Below are 17,067 nucleotides of genomic sequence, written 5' to 3' on the forward strand. Positions count from 1 at the left end.
CTGTACCCCCCTGCTGTAATGCCCTGCGGGGCGATGCAGGTAACTAATAAATAAATAAATAAATAGAAAACTTCCCATATGTACAGTAGAATCTCGTTACAACGAACTTCACGGGACCACCGAATTTAAATCGTTATTTTGAAATATCGTAGTACTGAAAAACCATTATTTTCATGTCAGTAATGCATCACAAGAACTAAAATTACGTACCTTTGCAGCAGATTTACGTGTTGGTAAGTAAATAATAAACAATAACGCTGGGCACAGTTTAACTACAATTTATTGCTAGAAGAAGTCTGTTATCTTCTTCTGGCGAGTAGACGACAAGCGCTGCAGGACGAACACCTCCGCATCCTCGACCTTCCTGTGCATGTCATCGGGGACATCTTTGCAGCGCCCGAGGAATGGTCGGGTCTTCTCTAGAAAGACTAGGACATCCGAGCCAGAAACAATCTCTTCCTCTTCGTGCGCTGATCCAGTGTCGGTATCGTCTTCGTCGCTACTACATTCTTCTTGCTCACGCACTTGATTCACGATGTCTTCGGTGGCGAGCTCCGCGGATGTAGCTGCCGCGCTGTTGCTATCCACATAATTCGAAAGTCGCTGTCCACGGTAGTTGCCCAGCCGCAGACGTTTTCTTGAGGGAGCCAGCTGCGACTCTCGATGTAGTTTTATGATCTTGTCCCGATCTTTGAGCATCGTTGCCATGGTTGACGGTGTAATGTCAAGCTCCCTGCACAAGTCCACTTGCTTTTTTCCAGCAGCTGCGACAGAATGTCCGCTTTTTCTTTAAGCGAAAACTGGCGTCGCTTCTTTTTAACGCGGGGGCCAGGAAAACTCATTGTCAGCAAAGCTAATGCACAACACCATCACAGCGCCGATAACTTTGCAGATCCTACTGTTCGCTGTCGCTGTAGTGACACTGAGCTGAATAGGCTTAAGACTACTGCGCAGTATGTGACCACACGCTGGATGGATGATAATGGCCTTACCCTTTGTATCGGGCGGCAGCTTGCGCCGCCTAGCCTATATTCATTCAACGCGACACTCACGTGATGGCGATACCGCTGGGGCTGTATCCATTGCAACGAGTTCCCCAGCGCATAGCTGCTGCTTCGGATGATGATGACAGGCGTCAGCTTCAGGAATTTGGTACGGAACTTCGACGGAACTTCGTAATAACGAAGCGTCTTGCGACGAATGCGAGATTAAATTACATACGTTATTCTGAAATATTCGGTAATTTGAAATTCGTAATACTGAAAGTTTTTTACATTGAAAGTATAGGCATTTTAGCGGGGATTTAAAAAAAATTCGTAAATCTGAAAATTTCGTTAATCTGATGTTCGTAGTAACGAGATTTTACTGTACTACTGTCCAGCCACTGCAGACATTAGCATCAATTCCTCCCATACCGGCCAGAGGAAAGCCGACAGGAGCGTTGTACAATTGTCATGGCTACGGGAACGAGCAGAAAAAAAAAACCTCAACCCCGAGTGGGATTGAAACCACCACCGACGAAAACAGATCGTCGTTTCCCGAAGCCTCAGACAATTTGGTCAAAGCCACAGCCTCTCATACTGTGTGCATGTGCTGGGATTTATTCGCTTATATGCATCTGTTCTCTCCTACAGTCGCCAGGTGTGCTGAAGTAGTTGTAACCTAAAGCAACTGGAGCCTCCTACCCCTGGCGAAGCTACAAAAGATGTCCAAGTGCTGTATGATGCCAGTGCAAATGATCCCAGGTGGCCAAAGTTTATCCAAAACTCTCCATTATGGTGCCTCTTCCCACCCCCCCCCCCCCATATTTCATTTCTTCATCCCTTCCCTCACGGCTTGGTTCAGGTGTCCACAGAGTAGTGAGACAGTTACTGTGCCTTTATTGCCTCAAAACCAATTCTGCATTGGCGTTAGGCTCCTCCTGGACAAGCCGCAGCTGTGTAACAAGAAACACTGACGCAGTGTCTGTTGTTGTTGGCTTAAAATGGGGCAGGCAGCAGCGCTATGTGCAGAGATGAGAACATGAGAGAAGTGAAATTAAACAATTCCAGAGCTCCCGAATGATGAGCTGTCAGAAAGATTTCCAAGCATGCAAACAACAGCAGCAGTGGAACACGCAAGTGGGCGCTAGACAACAGCAAAAGGGCAAGGGCCAGCATGAGTTACCACTGTTGGGAAAAGACTGCAATTTCCAACACGACAGTAGCAATTTCATGGCAGCACGGTAATCCAACAAGTACTATCGGCACCAAATGAAATGAAAACTGCAAAACTGGAAGATATTTCACTAGGAAGGCCGAATACTAGAGTGCTCATGACATTTTGTGGGTGCAAGCTTTACGAAGATGAAAAAAGAAGACACAGGAAATACGCAGTTTTCTACAAAACATCCACGATGCCCACATAACATCCTGAACAGCTTCCAACTAGCCCATCTTTCTACAGTCAATGACCGAAAATTCGGACGCCTGATTTTTCGGACATTCTTGATTATTCGGACTTTTTCGCGGCACCGTGACATGGCCCATAGAGCCAATGTGTAAGAGCGCCTGAAATTTCGGATGCACCGCAACTGACTGCTCGAGGACCGCATTCGCACTCGCTGCCAATACCCAAGCCGCCATATAATGTGTGCAGTGGAACTTCATTAATTTAAACTGCAGGAGAGATCGAAAACTTGATCAAACAAAACGAAATTAAAACTTAAAGGGAGCCTCTTAACTCGCGATGCTGGAATTCTGCGCGAGTCGGCACATTGCGCCTGTGTGGTTTCGAGTTCGTACTATTCTTGTATGTCTTCCTTCGCACGAACTTGAACAGTAGTCAGAATTCACGGAACTCATCCGTGCCGAGTCTTTCGTCCCCAATATGGAATGAGGTAGCAGCAAAGCACGTGGCAGGCGTACGACTTCACGGAGGCAGCCAGCGCAGGAGGAAATGGCGGTGCATTTCAAAGCGAGGTCAGCGTACTCGCGGCAAAACGCACCACAACCATGACTTTTCTATCGTAAAACCGTAAACTGGCGTTTCGATGACAGGCAGGACGCCTCTCATACCTCAGAAGGCATATCGCTGGATACGATGCCAATTTTGGCCCTAGTCGTTAGGCTTAATGACGAAGGCCAAAGCCGACGGAGCGCTTGCTTTGGCTGTTTCTCGGTTCTTATGCAGGCGCAGCGCAGTTCCCGGAGTGGCGTGTTTGCTTTCCTGTTTAGACATTGTCCCAACCCATACGTTCATCAGTGACATGCCGAGGGCAGCACAGCCAGGCAGAGCTTATGAAAACGGTTGCCGACCGTCGTCCGTGCACGTGTCGCGCGACGAAATATAGTCATGACTCATGAGGAGTCTTAGAATGTGTGCAATACAACTGACCCTTTCCTCCGGCATACAGTCAACATCAGATTTTTCGGACCCTCTAGGGAACGTAAAAACGTCCGAAAATTCAGGCAGTCCGAAACAATGAATGCATGCAAAAAAACGCACCTTTTTTCTTTTTTCCTCGGATCTAGAGGGTAAAGGGTGAAGTACCGGGTTTCAGAAACCCTGCCAAAGCATCAGTGAAGTGGCTATAAAAAGAGACGTTCAAAAATGCAGCCGACTGCCGGTTTATTATGTACATGTGTACCGTCAGGGCAGCCGGTGTTATTGCTGCAGTGGCTTGAAGAACTTGTTTATGTCGTTTGGGTGGCGTTCCGCTTGCATGCGATCATATTTTCCTCAATCTGAGCAAGGGTCGTGTCAGCACTGTACACCGATGACAGCGTCAACAGTGCTCGCGTCAACTCGGCGCTTGTAAGCGGTGCAGGCATTGGCTCCTCCTCATTTTCAACATCGGAGTCATCCGAGTTCCCCACAACCTGACGGACTATTTCCTCGTCAGTCAGTTCTGCGCAGAAGACGAGCCCGTTGTCAGCGTCAACTCACGACTTGTTTCAACTCACGACTCGTTTCAACTCACGACTTGTTTAATAATGGCGGCTTTCTTCTCCATCGTTAATCGACGGTACTGTTTTCCGCGCTTCGATGCCATCGGCGAGGATGACGAAGACGGAGTGGGGGCCATCGCAGGCGAGCGAAATCCTCAAGTTGCAAACAGTGCAGTTCGCTGACGAGCGTCGAAGCAGCTAGGCCTAGCGTCGCAGAGCGCACTTGACACAACCAAGGAGGGACACAACAGCACAACCACACACCACAAACCACGCTAGCCAAAATGTGGCCTGCGGAAACGAACGAAATGGCGCCGCGGCGCCTCCGGAAACTCCGCCGGGGGCGGAAGTGCGGCGTTGAACATAGCCAGCGTGGCCAGACCAAATCGCTGTGGACGGCTAGATTCGGCTAGTTGGGGTTCAGAGCGGTGATATGCTTCGGCTGCAAGTCGATTTCCTTCGCAAGGGTGCTGCGCAAGAAGCCAAATGACCTTCCGTCGCGTCAAAAAGTCCGGAAAATTGGACGGTGGAGGGTTCGAGCGTCCGAAACTTCAGATGTCCTTATACATTGATTCTATGGGGCTCGTGGCGGAGCCGCGAAGGCGTCCGAAATATCAGGCATGTCCGAAAATTTGGGCGTCCGAAAATTCAGTCGTTGACTGTATTGGTAATAAGTTCGCAATTTTTTCGGTGAAATTTGATTTCCGGACTGCCTGATATTTTGGTCGTTTTCGCGGTCCCTAGAGTCTGAAAATCAGTCATTGACTGTATCTGTCGAATACTAGAGCGGTTGATTTTCACATAGAAGGTGTAAAGAGTGCTCTCTGGAAGTGTTAATAGGCCATGCCCTGTTTCCTCTCCAGCCGCGAATATCTTTTATTGTTTGTGTTCACATTTCAGTTGTTTTATTCAGACTGATGGTACAACTGATGATTTAGGGCCAGAATTACACCACCATGATGCGAACAAGTTCAATGTCACTTTCACTAAGTGAACTCTGGCACATGTGGTGTTATCATAGCAGTGTAGTGCCACACAACAAAACAAACTATTCCTCGAAACTGATGTTTTAATAAATAAATAACGCCTAACTTCCTTTCACATTTAGTACAAGACTTTTCTGCATAACAAATTTCTAGAATATCATATAACCTTAATGTAATCAAATGTAGCAAGCTCAGAAAAGCACGACGCACATCCAAAAAACAAATTGCCACAGTAGGGAAATAGATAACATCAGGAGTGTTGCTGTCAGTAAAATATGATGTGTTTTGAAAGACCCATTCTAACTAGAAATGCCAATATCAAGACTGTGCATCAGAAAGAAGTGTTTGAGCCAAGCGAAACTTGCTTCAAGATGATAATGTTCCTGAATGACTACAATAGAATGTCGTAAACACGAATCTCACTGAATTATGAAAAATATTTGTATCATCCATAAAATACACCATCAAAAATGAACAAAATCAGCATACTGAAGGATGGGAAACGCATTCACGAGCCATTTACAGCTGAAGGATTTACTTGGAGTTGTGCACCCCAACTAAGGTGATCGCAGTGCACATTGCGCGACTGGCGGTCACAGGGTTGGCAATGTACAGGCCAGGAACTACCAATCAGTGCTTGCAGCTAGTTGCGACTAGTGATTGCAGCTTCTGCGATTGTATCATCTGCACGGGCCTGGGAGAGTGCTCAAAACGCCTGCAAGTTTGCACACTGTACGCAGCGTACTTTGGTCAGTGAATTTTAGAAATTTATATCACAGTTCCAAAATTTGTATCAGCTGTGATCTTATCACTGATATTCTTCTGTAGTTGCAGATGATACCAATTCCTAGTAACACATGCTTTCTGCGCATTTCACTCTGCCCTCTGGCAGGGGTATTAGACCAACGCATAGTCGGACAACAAAAGGGATGCTCAACTATGAGATACTTAATTAGTGACAACCATCACTGCTGCCCCGTCCGGTGTTCCTACTTTAAGCATTTAACAATTACGTACATGCAAAGGCAGGTTCAAGGGACCCCGAAATGATTTTGATGGTCATATTCAACTGCTACAGATTAGTAGAGGTGGTCTTTGAGAGTATACGGGTCAAATTTAAAAGCTATGCATGGACCCTATAATATACAAATAATTCGTAAAAATTGCAGCTCACAATCGATTAAGAGTGACACCCCACCGTACATTCTTAGCCGTCCATGCCCCGATGACATCAGCGGGAGATCTGGACGAGCCTTCTCACTGGGACATGCACAGGTGGCGTGTGCGGGATAGGGCATGGTCGGGCACAGTCCCAACCTGTTTTCTTTCTTTTTTTTTTCTGCAGCCTCAGCATGTATGAGTGGAGGAAGGCGAGGAGGAGCATCATTTTTAATTGCTGATATTTTCGGTGTTAATGAAGCTAGCTTGAAAATTTTCGTAGTACGGTGACGAGTGATGGGATACAGATCGTTCGTGCACGTTTCCTAACCACAGTATATATCAATTCATGGTAGCCTTAAAAATATTAAGAAAAAATTTATTTGCAAGCTCGCAGTCAACGATGGAGTCATGTCCTCTTGATGATATGCTCGCATAGAAGCATCAACACATGCACATGATAAACCGGATGAAATGAAATGCTTTCGATGCAAAGCCAGGAAACAGCACTCACTTTTGACTAGAGGAACAAGGCCATCCCCGACTTTGATTTCGGCTGTGGGGGCCTCCATGCTCAGCTCTGGAAAAGGAAATTCAGGGTCTCAAGTCCGACAGGAGAAATAGCAGAGTTGACATCCAATGGCCTGATGAGGCATAAGTCCACAATGCTACATAAACATGAAATTTTGTATACAGCTGCACATAAGTTGATTGCAAGGCCAGCGGTTGAAGGAAAATGAAGATATGAGGCCATCAAACTTGTGTGCAGTTGTCAGAGTAGCAGCAAAGCGAACTGCCAACAGTCTAGTTGTTTTGGATTCCAGCATGAGGCACATTCCGAAGGTTGCAAGATGTTTGGTGTCACACTGCCTAGCATTGAACAGAGAAATCTGCCGTCAATGCAAACAATCTGGGTTTTTAAAAGACGCACAATTCGAATTTTTGTAGTGGAACAGAAATGTGCAAGAATCAACAATTTTCTTTTTGCACATCGACCTCCCTGCATCATGAGGGGAACGAGCACCGGCACTAGGCGCACACTACCACAGCTAGGCTAAAAATACCCAAGACCTCGCAGATAGAAATACTGAACTACAAAGGTATTTCGCTTCATGATATAGCATATTAAGCGGTATGACTTTGCACTGAGTCTTATGGGAGGCAGACCAGTGGGTGGCAAAAAACGAATTATATCCGGTCCCGCGATTTAAATGTTACACCGTATAAACGTGTGTAAGGGCCGAACTTTTTTTTTCCACATTCGGGGGCCAATTTTGGGGCACGGCCCATACACGCGATGTGTGAAAAAAAAAAAAAAACTTTTTTAAAAGTAAGAACACACAGCTGGAGCCGATCTCGGAGGCCACAGCGCGTGCATTCCAAAGGTTATTCCCACAGGGGTCGTGGGAAGTTTGGGTGCGGCCTTTACACAGATATATATATATTTTTAATAATTCGTTTGGAAAAAAAGGGTGCAGCCCATACATGCGTTTATACGGTAAGTAGTCTCCACTGCATTAGAAATCTACATTCATATTCAACCCTTCAACTGCCAACCCTGAGCTGTACTCGTCATGGGAATTTGTACTAATAATATAAAATTTTCAGGGAAGATGTGGTTTTGAATGCAGATTGCAAATATGTCATTTAATTTCATGTAAAGCTAGTGCTTGTGAACTTAAGTAACGTTGTGCAACTTTTTGCTGAGAGGCTTAAATTATTCTACTACAAGGAACTTGCATTTTTAGAATGCATGCCACTGCTTTTTTGTGATATCAAGGAATGCAATAAGGGTGCAATAATCATCCTGCCTATCACAGAATTTGAGTTGTAGGGTTCTAAAGTTGCCGCAAACAGGATTGCAAACCTTCCTTTCTTTCATTTTGAAGTTCTATGACACTCTATGACACAATGATTTTGACCTTACTGCGTTCCTTGATGTCACAAAAAGGCAATGGCATGCATTTTGAACAAGTTCCTTGCAGCAAAACTTCCGAAAAAGCCCTCGGCAAAAAAGCTTGTCTTGCAAATTACATAAGTTCACACAGACTTGCTTTACATCAAATTAAATGAATACATTATTCGGAATCGGCATGAAAAAACACTTCTCTGAAAATTTTATAGTTGTGACTTCATTAATGAAATTTTTTTCTCTAAGATCACCTTCACTGGCAAGCTTTTCTAGAGTTCTTTTTACTGACAGTAATTTCGGATGATAGTACCAATATTTTCAGCAACATTGTGGAAAGATTTTACTATAGTCTGCAGGCTGCAGCACGATGGCTGCAGGATGGAGTGCCTTTGCATAACCTTTGATCTCCATCTGCCTCTGACTGCTGGCCTAATGAGTGCCGCGTTATAGTTTTTTTTTATTTGAGCAGCCTGTTCTGCGATGTCAACCCGCAGCGGCTGGAAAGGGCGGGGCGCATTGACATATATTTGGAATAAACTATTTTTGCGTCAGTGTGGGCAGTGAATTGAGAGTCGACTTATATGTGGCAATATACAGTACAAATGAATAAAACCCTGTTCTCTTCCTCCTTGTGAATTTAAGCAATGCGCTTGCCACAATAAATCTGTACAGACTTTGCTCAAGACCTGCAGCCATCTAGTGGCCAAACAAGACAAGTCTGGTGCATCAAGTAATGGCTAGGCATAAAGCAAGCAGGTAAGGTAGAGAGCACTCATGAGACTGAGGGCACTTTGCTTCTAACATCCAAACTATACAGGTGCCACGAAGTGCTCTCTGTCAGAGGCAAAGAAGCATGCAAACATAATTGGCGTGCTTGACACAAACTGGCTGAATATGCTTGTTTTACACAGTGCTCCATACCACACTGCAATAAGCAAAGTATCACACAATGTCGAAATGCTTTAATTCGTGTACAATGAAATGACCGCACACACAACACTGCTGCAAAGCAAATTGAGCTTTACTGGTTACCACTGCAGAAATGCCCAGCCATTAGCAATAATAGCCGTGATGGAAACCTTACCTTCGCTGAGCTTGTACAGGTCCAGGAACCACTGGAAGGTGGCCAGAAGGACCCTCAGGCAGCCGCCAGAGGCAAACGGCCCCAGGCGGCCAGGTTGGGGGCACAGCACTGGGTATGGCTGCAACAGAGGCATGGCAAATGTACAGGCAGGGTCAATTTGAAGGTGACTGCTTTTGTGCGCACAGATGAAAACCAATAAATTTTTCCTGGTAAGATTACAGAAACAGAAAGATTACAGAAACAGTTGGTATACAGAAACTCTCCATTAAATTATCGACCTATCTCACTAACGAGCGTGCCATGCAAAATCATGGAACATGTCATCTACTCTCAAATTATTTCTTTCTTAGACTGTAACGGCTTTTTTCATCCCTCGCAGCACGGATTCCGCAAAGGTTTCTCTTGTGAAACCCAGTTAGCTCTTTTTGTTCATGACTTGCATACTAACATGGACACTAATGTGCAAACTGACACAATCTATCTGGATTTCGCGAAAGCCTTTGATAAAGTATCTCACCAGCGCTTGCTACTAAAACTTCAACTGCTAAACCTGGACCCTAACGTTATAATATGGATACAGGAATTTTTATCTAATCGTACGCAAATGGTCTTGGTCAACAACAATTTATCTAGCCCCCTCCCAGTAACTTCCGGCGTGCCCCAAGGATCTGTCCTTGGTCCTCTGTTGTTTTTAATATACATTAATGATTTACCTCAGCGTATTTCTTCTAATATACGCATGTTCGCAGATGACTGCGTCATTTACCGCACTATCAAAAACACATCTGACCAATCTGCTCTCCAGAACGATCTAAACAGTGTTTCAGAATGGTGCAATAATTCACTAATGACGCTAAATGCCAACAAATGTAAATGCATGTCCTTCTCCTGCCGGCGCAGTCCCTTTTCCTTCCCTTACACAATTCTTAACACACCCCTAGAACTGGTGCAGTCTTACATTTAAATACCTAGGAGTAACCCTATCTCATGATTTGTCTTGGAGCACACACGTCACTAACATTATCTCCACAGCTAACAAAACCTTAGGCTTTCTGAAACGCAATCTTAGAAACGATCCAGCACATGTAAAATTACTAGCTTATAAATCACTTGTTAGGCCAAAACTTGAATACGCGTCGCCCATCTGGAACCCGCACCAAGCATATCTCGCCAACGCATTAGAATCAGTTCAAAATCGTGCTGTTAGATTTATTCATGCATCGTACTCGTATAACATCAGCGTTTCATCTCTAAAAACAGAATCAGGTTTATCAACGCTTTTATGTCGACGTTGCATTTCCAGCCTTTCACTGTACCACAAGCTCTTTTTCTCATCCCTTAATCAAGCGCCATACATCACAGCAGCAGCACACATATTTTATCGAACCAGCCATCCACTTCAAGTTGCGCGCCCACGCGCTCGGACTACCACCTTCACTGCCTCATTTTTCTTCCGAACCGCCACCGACTGGAACGGCCTTCCCCACGAAATCGTTGCTACTACCTGCCCATCTTCGTTTTTGCAACTTTTGTACGACCATTTTTGTCAATAATTTTTTATCATGTGTATTACTGTATGTATAAAACCCACCCCTTATGTAATGCCCCTCCGGGGGAGTTTTAAGGTAATAAACTGAACTGAACTGAACTGATCCCTCAATCTCCCCAAAAAGTTGTGGTGAAGGATACAAGGACGAAGCGGCCAACTAATCACATTCATTTGTTCGGTCTTATCGCAAACATCAGTTGCGGCACAGCGCTTTATCAACATAGGTTTGCCCTACAGCAGGGGTTCCTGAACTGGGTTCCGCGAGCACCCACACTGGCTAGCCTCCCCAATTCCGGCAGACTTTTTGTGGACACCTGTGGATCAGACACAGTAACTGGTTTGTTAAAACTAATTTTTACTACTCCTTGATTCAGAAACGCTAAATTATTCCACGTGTTATGCCAGTAGGCTAGGGCCAGGTGTCAGCAGCATTACACCAGACTCAAAATCAGTTGCTGGGCGAGTTGGTATCTCAGGCTTTCATTCACACAGGGCGAAGATGAACACAGACAAGAGGGTAGACACAACAAAGCGCTTTTTGGTGTCTCCCCTCTTGTCCGTGTTTGTTTTCGCGCTGTGAGAATGATTACACCAGACGTCATTTTGCAATCAAGTAATCATTATCAACCTGCATTTTCACTACTGCTCCTCGTAAGCAGATGGCACCGCACGTTCATTGAAGTGCTTTTTGGGGTCCCTGAGCACTTACACCCATGCATGCTTCAACCCCCCCTTTCCTTTACCCACCTTATCGAGGGATTAAAAATACTCCTATTGTCCACAGAAGACCGCTTCACATACAGACAACCACTGTTAATTGAATCTGGCTTTTTGAAGGGTGTGTATCTGCAAGCTCTCTTTTTGCATCCCCATTAGGCAGCACCCTTCTAAATCTACTGGGGTTACCCGAAGCTAGAGAGATTGAGAACCATTGCTACAAGCATCCACAGTACTCACCTGGGGTTGTGGTGGCATAGCGTCTGCCTCCTGTGCTGCCTCACGCAAGGAGTCCAGGAGGGAGGTGGCCACAGCCAGAAGCCCACCCGCACCAGTGCTGCCACCGGGCACCCGCTCCCCATTGACCAGGGGGCGCTCGTTGCCCGCACAGTCTCCTCCCGCTGCGGCTGGTGAGGGCTGCACCGACTGGTGCAGTTGGGACAGCTGGTGGCAGGCAGCCAGCAGGCGCAGCAGCAGGTTGCGCACACGCAGCCACAGCATCTGTCACGTGCACGGGCAGAGTGAGTGCGTGTGCAGTGCATGGAGAATAGTGACAGTCGTGACCACAGATGCAACTGAGGGCTGCGCTGAGAATCAAATGTCACGTGGCACCACCAGCACTCCACAGGATAGCAAAAGCTTCCCCTGGCACTGGGTAGAAGGATGGAAGGAACACACAGGAACAAATCGGGGCAGTCAGTGGGAAACCATCAGTCCATCATGGATGAGCCCCCACTGGCTACAACGATTCAATTTCTTATCTTCATTCCTCCTTCTTCACCCAACATCGGGCCGTCCCCTCACCATCTCTGTTCCACCACCCTTGCAAACTAGGACTAACACCACGGCAATCTCCTGAGCCCAAGCAAGCTTTTTCTAGACAAGATTCACAAGGCCCAACATGCTTGCTCCTCAGCTATCAAAACTAAAAGCCTGTCTGTGCCTGCTGCTTGGCCAGTTTCGTGTAGCCCAAACTGGCATAGCCCCACAAACCTGCTGCATATCACCTGAGCCTCCGCTGGCTACTGGACTGTACATGGCAGTGCCCACCTACATTTAAATGTGGACCCAGCTGCACCACAAATATGGATAAGAGCAGTGAGTTTTGAGCTCATGAACTGGTCAGAACTCTGGCCATGCTCTGAACTTGCATCCACCTGCTTTAGATTCGGTGGTTTATTGCAGCGAGCCACTTCAAAGAAACCAGTTTCTCTAATCCTGAAGCCAGCATGCAATGGAAGTGGTGGCTTTGGCCACAACCTGCACATGCTGATAAAATCCACATTAGTGACACACAAGGCTGTGTAGAATGTCAGAAATGGACGTCTCCGCCACCTTGTTGCCATGGCAAAGGAATCGCCAGCAGTTTCACAACTTCGAAGCCACTGCTAACAGCAATGAACACCGTTTAATGCAAATCTTCCACCTACCTCCCTTACTGCTACCAGATTCTGTCCAATTGTAATGACTAAAAAGCGCACAGACAGCCTCAGCCACTCCCCTGTGTGCCACATGGTGCATATGTTACCCGGTCAAAGTGAGCAAAGCAGTGCTTGCCTCTTCCTGCCGAGTCCTCTCCAGGTATTCATCCAGCAGTTTTCTGTACAAAAAAAAAAAAAAGATGGGGATGATGGCCGAGAGGTTCACAAGGTAACAAACAGACACTGCTTTACAATTAGTAGTGTGGGACACATTGAACTCTCTCACGCCCACACAAAGAGGCACATCTTTGTAGGCACAGTGTTACATCTCACTGCAGCTATGTTATGGCAAAGGGCACAACCTAGCATTAAAGTCAACCAGGTTGAAAGAATAACAAATGAGAGAAGATGCATATGTCAATCAGGCTGAAAGGATGACAGAAGATGCATATCCATCACCAGACCCAGGCACATATTCTAAGTTTTGCTGTCTTCGAAACCTGTCGTTTTTAGCCACACCCGATTAGTCTAAATGCGAGAAAGAGGATGTCAGATCGGTTGCGGCTGTGAGTGGCAGCAGGATGTCACTATGTTCCAATTGCCACAGTGAAATGCCCAGCAGCATTATGGCGCTTTGACAGTAAACGGAATGCGATTAAAGAAAAATTCACAGTTTTTCAGTTGCCACTGTAAAGAGGTAATCAAAAGCTGCTTCATTCACCCAGTGGACTTCGATAAATGAAAACAATATTTAAGTTACTCTTTTCTGCACCGTAAGGGACGGAGGTGTAGTCAAAAAAATAAAATACAGAAATAGCTCGTTAATTCGTCCTCCGCTAATTAAGACATCCGGATAATTCAAACTGCCGGCTCAGTCATGGGCAATGCCCATGCAAGTCTATGGCTACAGACGCTTGTTAATTCGGATGCTATGGGTCTCACACTGCTTCATTCGAACGGGTTCCCAAAGGGAGGCCACGTCTAAGTATGACCTGTGCAGCATAAGATCTTCAAAATAATTCTACTTGAAACCTGAATTCCATGCAGCAAAGTCACTTGCATGCTTCTGATGTGTGTGCGACGGCAGGCGTGACAACAAATGGGCGGTTCCGCATCCAAGAACCGTTCGAATGCTTTGTTTCAGTTTAGCTTCTCCAAGCTTTTGCATTTTTTCACTGTCATTTGACAATTGGACCTTTCAGATAATTTGGACAATATCCCTGGTCCTTTGAACGTCGAATTACCGAGGTTTTACTGTAATGTACGCAGCTATGCATGGCTTTCCAGTGACAGATGGCTGCCACTGCAGCGCCAATCACCGATGGTAAATAACAAACAGCTAGCTTGTTCTCACAACACATCACTTTACATTCAGCTCGAGGGGAAGAAGGAGCAGAGAGGATTTGTAGCGTGTAGTCACTCGCTACACATGCATGCCCGCTGCAAGACACCATGATGACTTGTTGTCTGCAACATCACGAAACTTAAAGGGAAGCTGAAACGGTTTTCAAATCGCATGAAACGCTGTGGTTGGGAAGAAAGGATCTTGAAAATCATGTGTGTAATTTTTTTCCCGATTCTATCCGCAAACAGAGCTGCGATCGCTCCTTAAAAACCCGCCGCCGGCACGCCCTAGTCGCTTCCGGAAGCGCCGGGTGGGGGGACGGCAGAGACGGCGTACTGGCGGAAGTGACGCCATTCACGGAGAGTCGGCCGGCTGTCCGGCTGCGCTTGCTCCGCTGCGGCCCGCGCTTTGGCGAACGACAGATCAACGCAACCTTCTGCCAGTGCCGTTTGCTTTCTCTCGTTCCAGCGTTCCGTGTAAGAAGCCTGCATATAAACCAGTTTTGGTATGGTACTCCCTTCGAACAGTGCTCAGCACACAGCTTGGTAGAATCCGTCGGTTGTTCTCCCCCAGCCTTTTCCACGTTAACCAAACAATCTGGTGGTACGCAGCATGCCGAAACTGTCTGAACAAAAATATGTGCTGCAATATTTCTCTTTTCGTTATATTACTTTCTTACCTGTTTGTAAACTCTTTGCCTTTTCCAGCTGGTTCACATCCACGCTGAGCTAAGGCCACTTCCAGCACTGTCTTTAAGGCACACAGTCTTGAACTTTTTTGAGGTCGTTACGCACTGTGTGCCTTTTTGCTTTTTCCTGATTGCTTGCACCTCATGGCAGTATAAGCAATTCTCTTAATCTTTCATCAGCGCGCAGCACATGCAGCTGCACCTAACTGAACAAAAAACCGATTATATAAGCTTAGTATACCTGAGCAAAGCAATGATTTTCATTCATAAGCGCTTGGTCATGGCTGACGATTGACAATGGCGTCAGAATTCATACAAATTTGTCCTTGAGTCAGAACGGCAAAGTGGTCGAGCAGCGGTATGCATATATCTGCCACAAGTAATTCTGCTGGTTATCTCGATACACAGCAGCAGCAACTATATCTCGCAGCATACTAGTTTTGATGAGCAGCACTGCGAGCTCCGAAATTTCCGGCTTGCTTAGCTTCTTATCAGGCGGTGGCAGCAGTTTTCTGCTTAGTCTGTAGTTCTCAACAATTTCGGAATAGGTTTGCGCGTGCTCGTCCAAATTCCAACAGTCCAGCGGGGTTCCACAGTTACCCGGAAATAAAGATTATGGGAATGCGCTGTCTACACCGGAGTTGACGAAGATATTGATAGCAGAGACAGCTGGGAAGCCCTGCTGCGCAGCGAAGAACCCGCTTGGCAAAAACAAGCCAATCCGCCTGGCGGCTGACGCCGCGAAGAGACAAAATCTATTTGTTAGCCTTTAGTCACGGAGGCTCCGGCCCCTGCCCTCCAGGCCTGCGTGCCGGGGGCGGTGAGTAGTAAGGGGTCTCCATTTCCGGTGGAAATGAAAGCTGTCATCCAGCCATCCATCCAGTCGAGATTTCCAACACGTGAAAATGCCGCGAATTGACTTTCGCTGCCGGCGCACTCCGCGGCGTCGATCGTTGGTTCCGCCGTTTTCTGAAGCTGCTGATGGCTCGAACATGCATTGTGAAAGTCCAAACTGTTCAACACTGTTTGAATTATCCATAATTTCTAAAACGTAGTCCTTAAAAGCCCGCTGAAGCAACGCACTACGCAGCAAAGCCATCGGTGCCGGCCGGAGATCCCCGTGGATGACGTCACGACAGTCCCGACCAATCGCGGGCAAGAGCGGCGTTCGCTCGACGCCCCGAGGCGATGGGGCGCGTTTTCTTCTAAAAACAGCTTTTTGCATTTATTTCCGCTCTTTTTGAATGAGATATTCTGTTTCTGCGCACTAAAAGCTACAAAATGAAGTAGAGAACTCGTTTTTTTCGAAAAGTGCTTCAGCTTCCCTTTAAGTTACTGCTGTGATCGGACCTCTGTGCAGACAGTAGTTTAAGTTTTTCGATCCTTTTATGCAGGCACTGCAAGAACTGCAAGATGCGCTGTTAGGCTTTTCCTCTTTCTGCAGTAAGTAAACAAAATGGATGAGCTTCTTGCTGCGTTGCTCTTCATGTATGTGTTGGGAGACTTGACTTTGCAGACTAAGGAAAATGTATGCAACCACCATTGTAAACTTAGTCCCCGTCTTGGCCCATGCCTTGAGACACTGCAACATGTAAATTCCTAACCAGAGCAAAGTGGCTGCAATGGCCAGGTGCAGTTTCTTTTTCTTTGTGAGTGCCATTATTTTCTCTCTGGTCTAGTGCAGCAATCCACCAAATTAAGTCTACTTCACTGTATTGAAGGTGGTTGCAAAGATTACACACGGGAGGAGGTCCCACAGTCTGCGACTACATTGGGACCAGCAAATGGCTGTCTCTTGGCAGCCACACCGCTGAGCAGTACACAAGACCTTCCACCAACATTTAGGGGAAGTTTAGGGTCTAAATTGACAAAGTTTGGACAACATGTGGTGACAGGGATATTTTGATAAGAAGCATGCGAGCTAACAAATGCATGTGTGTGACTAGAAGTGCTCTCAGACAACTTCAGTCAAAGCAGCTGTTTGCTTTGCCATGTATAACTCTTCCCCTTCTCCCAGGCAATGCTACCAGATGCAAGATACACTGTAGCCACAACTGCAGCATGTGCAAAGCCCCAGATGCTCTGCCAATCACAGACCAATGTAATGTCACTTTACAACTTCCTTACAATGCACTTGTTAGTGTCCTCTCTGCTCCTTTCACGAACAAAAAAAAATCTGCACCTTTGCATGCATGCAAGACACACACACACACACACACACACACATGATACAAGAGCTGCTTCAGGGCCCCTCTTGGTGTTCCTGAGTTTGTAGCAG

The 17,067-nt window shown here is 46.3% G+C and overlaps 1 protein-coding gene across 1 annotated transcript in view; it reads right to left on the minus strand.

Moving 5' to 3' along the window:
• The window catches only part of psidin (phagocyte signaling impaired), an 80,734-nt gene that overhangs the window by 15,941 nt on the left and 47,726 nt on the right, over positions 1-17,067 (minus strand). The window contains exons 20-23 of the mRNA XM_077655547.1: positions 12,893-12,935; positions 11,576-11,836; positions 9,070-9,187; positions 6,588-6,653 (exon numbers count right to left, since the gene is read on the minus strand). Coding sequence (XP_077511673.1) covers positions 6,588-6,653; positions 9,070-9,187; positions 11,576-11,836; positions 12,893-12,935 — 488 coding nt within the window. The remainder of the gene's footprint in view (positions 1-6,587; positions 6,654-9,069; positions 9,188-11,575; positions 11,837-12,892; positions 12,936-17,067) is intronic.

The sequence above is a fragment of the Amblyomma americanum genome, chromosome 2 (genome assembly GCF_052857255.1).
Source record: "Amblyomma americanum isolate KBUSLIRL-KWMA chromosome 2, ASM5285725v1, whole genome shotgun sequence".
NCBI classification, from domain to species: domain Eukaryota; kingdom Metazoa; phylum Arthropoda; class Arachnida; order Ixodida; family Ixodidae; genus Amblyomma; species Amblyomma americanum.